General features: G+C 38.5%; 1 protein-coding gene across 1 annotated transcript; it reads right to left on the bottom strand.

Moving 5' to 3' along the window:
* Window positions 1-609: 609 nt before the first annotated feature.
* Window positions 610-1,194, bottom strand: LOC121258707. The gene has a single exon (XM_041160250.1). It carries the CDS (start codon window positions 1,192-1,194, stop codon window positions 610-612), a length of 585 nt encoding a protein of 194 aa, XP_041016184.1.
* Window positions 1,195-7,055: the final 5,861 nt, after the last annotated feature.

Below are 7,055 nucleotides of genomic sequence, written 5' to 3'. Positions count from 1 at the left end.
AATAAATACCGATATCATTTAAATATTCTAAACATATGTATTTTTTTTCGACTTACAATTTTAATAGCATGTTTATCAAAATCTATTAAAATAAACAACGAAAATTCATTTCATAAAATAGGAATAATCGGATTTAAAACGTTCAGAATAACTTTATTATTATTATTATTTTTTTTTGAAAATGTCAAATATCATTCATTAGAGCAAATGTTGAATACATGAAGGATAGTCCTCAATAAGAATACAGTCCTCCAAGCAGGTCAGGGCAAATTTTGCCAAAACATGGGCAATTACAATGACTTCCCTAGGAACATGTTGGATAGACCATCCACGAACCTTGGATAATAACACCTTGATCTCTCTAATAACCATACCAGTTGAACTCCAACTCTCATTTCCTTGTTGGACAGCCTTCACCACACCAAGAGAGTCCCCTTCTAAGATGAATTGGTGTAATCCCAATTCAGAACACAAAAAAGTAGCTTTGAGAGTAGCTATTGCTTCTCCTAGAAATGGATCAGGAGTTAAGGGAATAGTTGAGCATAAGAGGCTATGATGTAACCATCCAAATCCTTGATTATCACACCAATTCCCAATCTCGAGTTGTCTTTATCTATCTGCATCCCAATTAGCCTTGAAGAATTCTGGTGGAGGGGCAGACCATTGTGTGATATGAGGCACCTGGACCTTAATCCTTTTTTCCGAGTTCTCTAGCCAAGTGCCAATGGAATTCAACTCAGCAAGGACCTGTTTAGACACTTGGATAGCAGGGTGAAAATCATGCTCAAACAGCCAAGAATTCCTTCTGTGCCAAACAGCTTTAGCAGTAACAGCTATCTCTATAAGTTCCAATGGGTATAGTTGAATCAACACTGGCATGAAAATTTCTTTGAAGGAACCATCCTGCATGCATAGTTTTTGCATCCTTCTAGAGCCCATAGACCACACATCTTGGGCTACTGAACAAGTCCAGAGAGCATGTGCAACTGATTCAGGATGCATAGAGCAGATAGGACAAAGTGGAGACTCCACCACCTTTCTCTTGTGCAAGTTGAGATTAGTGGCAAGAGACTCACTAGCTGCTCTCCATAGAAAAGATTTCGTGGCTTGGGGTGCCTTGATACCCCAAATCTTCTTCCAAAGGTTCGAGGTGATTGACTGCCTTGATGGTTGTCCCAGTTTATCATCCTTCATGGTGCCATGTAAGTGATATGCACTCCTTACCGAAAATTTACCATCTGTTGAGCATCTCCAAGTAAGCATATCATGGCTCCTACAAGGACTAATGATCATCTTACTTATTAGATCAACCTCAGAAGCTGAGAAAATGGCATATATGAGAGAAAAATCCCATTGCATTGTAGCTGGGTTAATTAGCTCAGAAACAGAAGCCTCACTGTTTAGTATGCTTACTAGAGATTGAATTCTGAAAGTTGATGGGCAAGGGAGCCATTTATCATGCCAAATTTTGATCTTTTTCCCATCTCCTACTCTCCATAGTAAACCCTTAGATAGAATGGGTCTTGCTGAGAGGAAGCTCCTCCATACAAATGAGTCATTAGCTCTTGGTTTAGTTGAAAGGAAATCTGAGTTGACAAAATACTTGGCCTTGAGACCTGGGCAGCAAGAGAAGTAAGATTTTGAAGAATCCTCCTGCCTTGTTTAGCCAATAAGACTAGATTAAAATTTTCAAATTCTCTAAAACCCAAGCCCCCTCTAGATTTGGGTTTACCAAGGACCTGCCAACTCAACTAGTGGATTTTTGATCTATTATCCTTTTGACCCCACCAAAAGGACTGCAGCAGGTGGTTGAGCCTCCTTATAATGGTCTTTGGTATTTTGAAGATGCCCATGCTATATGTAGGGATTGACTACAGGACAACTTTTAGCAAAGTTTCTTTCCCTGCTTGAGACAACACATTAATCTTCCAATTAGCCATCTTAGTCTTGACTCTATCTAGAATTGAGTTGAAAGCTTTGGTTTTGTGTCTTCCCACATAAGAAGGTAATCCCAACTATTTATCAAATGGACCAGAGGCTTGAATTCCTGCTTGCTATAATATGATTTGTTGGACCTCTATTTTGGTATTGCTGCTGAAGAAGATAGATGTTTTGTCAAGATTAAGCCTTTGTCACTCCACTCTTCTGGTTTGGATATGCAAAAGACCAAACTGTCATCTGCAAAAAATAGGTGATTCACTTGTAGTCCACCTCGAGCTGCTGGAATCCCAGATATTAAGTGCTGCAATTCAGCTTGCTTAAGGCAGTGGCTAAGAAATTTAGTACACATGATGAAGAGGTAGGGAGAGAGGGGGTCTCCCTACCTGATTCCTCTAAAGGGGGTCTCCCTGCCTGATTCCTCTAGAGGGGGTAAAAGGCTCTTGAGGAATACCATTAATTAAAATAGAATAATCCACAGTGGTTACACATTGCATCACCAAATCCACCCATGTACTGTCAAAGCCCATTTTAAGCATCACTTTATGCAAGAAGCTCCATTCCACACGGTCATAAGATTTGCTCATGTCAAGTTTTAGTGCCATAGAGCCATTAGATTTCCCTTTTAGTCTAGTTTGCATAGAGTGCAACAATTCATATGCAACTACTACATTGTTTGAAATGAGTCTCCCTGGGACAAATGCACTTTGAGTTGGGGAAATTATGCTGGGTAGGATGAGTTTAAGCCTATTTACAATTGCTTTGGATATTATCTTGTAGAAAACATTGTAGAGGCTAATAAGTCTGTAATCTGTGACTGATTGAAGAGATTTCTTCTTAGGTATCAGAGAGATAAAGGTCTAATTGATTTCACTAAGACCCTTCTTGGAATTGAGAACTTCTAGCATTTATGCTATAACCTCTTTTCCAATTGTGGCCCAATGTTGGTGATAAAAAACTGCTGGGAATCCATCGGGCCCAGGAGATCCTAGAGGGTTCATGGCTTGAATGGCTGCTACTACCTCTTCTTCAGAGAAGGCACAAGAAAGTGAGAGGTTCATTTCTTCACTGACAGATGGTTGGAAAGACTGAAGAGCCATATCAATGTTTCTCGGGTTGGAAGTGGAAAAAAGGTTTTGGTAAAAGTCTTGGAAAGTCTTTGCAATTGCTTCTGCATTGGATGCTAGAACACCATCTTCACTTACTATCTCTTTAATATAATTCACCTGCTTTCTCTGAGTTGCACATTTATGGAAAAATTTGGTGTTTCTGTCCCCATCCTTAAGCCACCTTTGTTTGGCTCATTGTCTCTACTTCAACTCTTCTTCTTCAAGAAAACCATCTACTTCTTTTTGAAGGGAATAGATTTGGTTACTATATTGACCAATATTAGAGTCTTGTAGCATTCTTAGTCTCTCTCTTTTCTCCCTGAAAGCCTCTTGTGGTTCCTAAACATTTCCTTGCTCTAATTCTTTAATTTTTCGCTGCATACTTTCAATCCTTCTCGGGTGGTTGCAAGCTTTGATCCCTAGGAGAAACCCTGCTACCACACAGTTTTAATGAGTTCCATACAACCTTCTCTATAGCCCCAAGCAACCTCATATCTGAAAACCTTTTGCTTAGGAGTTCCAAATGGAGCAAGATTTGTGCACTGAATAAGAATGGGGTTGTGATCAGAGCACTGGACAGGAGCACAAAGACCTGATTTAATACAAAAAGGTTTAGCCATGCCTCATTAACCAGGGCCCTATCCAGTCTGGATTTTGTAAACTCAGATCCCTCCCTTTTGTTACACCAGGTGAATTTAGAACCAAGCCCACTTGAGCCCAAGCTTGTTCAAAATATTAAGGGGCAGTAACATAATTTAATACAAGGATGGTAATGTAAATTTAACACAAGGCATCATCATCACCATTTGGTTCTCTCACAAGCAGGGGAACATCAGACTGAGAGCAAAGGGATTGAAGGCTCATTGTGAGAGAGGCAGAGGGCAACAGGAAGGTGGCCGGAGTGAATTTGGCAGGGGTGGAAGCTTCTGTGAGTTTTGGTGGAGCTGTGAGGTGAGAGGGAGTGTTCGGTGTTGTTAGTTAGAGAAAGGAATAGGGGAGGGAAGGAGAGATCTCGAGACAAAAGCTTACTGAGAGGATGTGCGGTGGTTCTCGGGTGACAGGAAGCTTTCGATAGCAGTTTTCTGTGGAGTTTGGCTGGTTCAAGGCGACCGTGGGCACGTTGGGTAGTCAGTGCCATTGGTTCGTAGTGCATTAGCTGAGTGAGGAGACAGGTAGTGTATTACTGGGTCGTCCGTGATTGTTGCGGTGTGGGGTCTCTTGCTAGGCAACGTGATGGTTTACGGCTTGGTCTAGGTATGATTGGGCAACATGCCAGGGTGAGAAGAAGAGAGAGAGAGAGAGAGAATACAGAGGTTATGGGTGGCTTGGGGTGGCGTTCTCTAAGATGTGGTGGCTGCCGATTGCGGTTAGGGTTAGGTGGACTCACCTCCATGGAGGTAGTATTGTTTATCTGGGTTCCGGCCCGGGAACCCGGGTTTCAAAACCGAGTTGAAACCCGGATTGAAATTGGTTTTTAAAAACCTGGAACCCTTTTTTTTTTTTTTTTTTTTTTTAAATCAAAACCTACATGTTATGAAAATTTTTTCATGAAAAAAATGTTGATGCAACATTCAAACTCTATTTATTTAATTTTTTAAATCAAAGCCTACATATTCCTTGACCACCAATAAAAAGCCACATGGAGAAGAGAGTAAAATAAGATGGATGATTCATTACACATAATATGCATTTTCCTTTTGAGTTTCTGTCCATTTAGTTGCTAAAAAGTAAAAAAAAAAAAAAAAACATTCAGACAAAAAAATAATAATAATAAAAATTGGGTTCCGGGTTTAAAACCCAATACCCGAACCGGGTGTACTCGGATTTTTCTATACGGGTACTGACTTGGATTTGTTCCGAGTCAGAACCCTTAACCGGAACTCGGTTATTTGGGTTTCGGACCGGGCCGAGAAAACACCTGGCCCGGATGAACAAGCCTACATGGAGGTCTTGGCTTGTTCTGTCTCAACTTAGGAAAACAGAGGATGTGGGAGGAGTTTGTGGTGGAGAGAATTGCCATGTGAGTTGGTTGTGGGCTCTGGTGAAGGGTAGTGTTGGACGTGAGTGGCAACTGTGTAAGTTTATATTCCTATGAGTGTGTGTGTGTGTGTGTGTGTATATATATATATATATATATATATCTAATGAAAGAGGAGAGAGACATGCATGGGGCTGCTGTCTGGAAGAGATGGAGAATTTGGGAAGTTCAAATACATTTTTAAATACACTTATAATAATAATAATAATAATAATAACCTAGTTTAAAACTACCCAGCTTATAATAAAATTTTACAACATAGTAACAATAATAAAATGTTTTTAATAATATTTTAAAAATCTAATCAAATGAATAATAAATAAAATTTATTATATGGTCTAATAAGATAATTCAATCCCTAATAATATTGGGATCATGTTATTACACGAAAGCCTCTCGTTTGTGTCTTAACCAAACCTTTTGTGCATAACATGCTTTCAACAAATATTTAAACCAGCTCTCTTTAAAATTAAACTCTTTTTTTTTTTTTTTTTTTTAACTAGAAGATGAAAACTTGATATTAATTAGGGGTGAAAAAAAAGCCAGTGAACTGGTAAACCAGACCGAACTGGTGAGTTTGGTTCGGTTCTAAATCTGTTCAGTCTGGTACCGGTTTCATTTTTTTCAAAACCAGTCGAAATTGATCCTGTTCCGATTTTCCTTTTTCTAACATCGGACCGGACTGTTTCATATAAATATATATTTTTAATTTTTTATATTATATAAAATATTTTTTATATTATATATAATTTTGATATGTAATATATATAATTATATATAAAATAATCTTGTATTATATGCTAAATTACTAATTAAAATAACATTAAAATTTAAAATCCTATATAAATAACTATATATTATCACTATATTATTATATACTATAATATATATAGCATATATGCTATATATATAATATACCGGACCGAACCGGACCAAAATCGATAAAATCAGAAGTACCGGTTTAGGAGTATAACAGGTGCGGTATCGGTTCTTCAAATCTCAAAACCAATGTATACCGGTTCAGTTCTAAAATATGTCCAAAATCGGACCGAACCGGACCCGTTACACCCCTAATATTAATCACAATGTTGGCTTTTAGCCATGACAAGAGATTGAATACAACCAGCCACACAATCTATGTCTATCAATTCTTGCTCCAAATGCACAACTTTCCTTGCTAGTTGATGAGCAACACCATTTAACTCATTCTTCACATGCTGAATTTTTCAATGCGAATTAACAAGAATAGTATTCATATATGAGCACAAGCAGTTTAGCATCCCTACCTGGGCCTCCATTGATGAAGTTGCTTTGCCACCTGACTAGAATCACCTTCAAATATTAAATAGTCTAGGCCAAGATCTTGACAAAATAAAACAATAGTGATTAAGCCCCTGGCTTAAGCTATTGTAGGTTCTACACAATAACACATAGGCTTCATCAAACTTCCAAGAACAGAACTAGAAGAATCACTTAGAACCACTCCAACTCCAGTTTTATTATAGTCAACACTGATGGCCACATCCCAATTCACCTTCACCCAGGTGAAGGAGGAGCTCCCCAATGTAGTGCTACAGATTGTGGACTATTTCTAGCCACATGTTGGTAGTGCATTGCATCCTTAAAGTTCTCAATAGCTTGGACAACTTGTTAATAAATAGAAGCAGGGGATTGAAAGCAACCTTCATGTAGGAAAGTATTCCTTATAAACCGTATGATTTGAGCCACGATAACAAACAATACTAGGTCTTGTAGCCTCAATTTATCATGCATCTATTCAAACACAGCAAAAAAATCAATTTTTGTGACAACAACGTTTTGGAGAGCTCGTGGATAGAGAAGCCACACATCTCTGGCTAAGGGGCATGTCCATAAAATATGGCTTAGGATCTCATCTTCAGGTAAACAGATAGGGCATATAGACTCAGTAACCACATATCAATTGTATAAATTGACTCTAATAGGCAAGG

Source organism: Juglans microcarpa x Juglans regia, chromosome 3S (assembly GCF_004785595.1).
Source record: "Juglans microcarpa x Juglans regia isolate MS1-56 chromosome 3S, Jm3101_v1.0, whole genome shotgun sequence".
In the NCBI taxonomy this organism is placed as follows: domain Eukaryota; kingdom Viridiplantae; phylum Streptophyta; class Magnoliopsida; order Fagales; family Juglandaceae; genus Juglans; species Juglans microcarpa x Juglans regia.
Note: the sequence above shows the minus strand (reverse complement) of the source record. Positions and strands in the feature narration are given on the sequence as shown.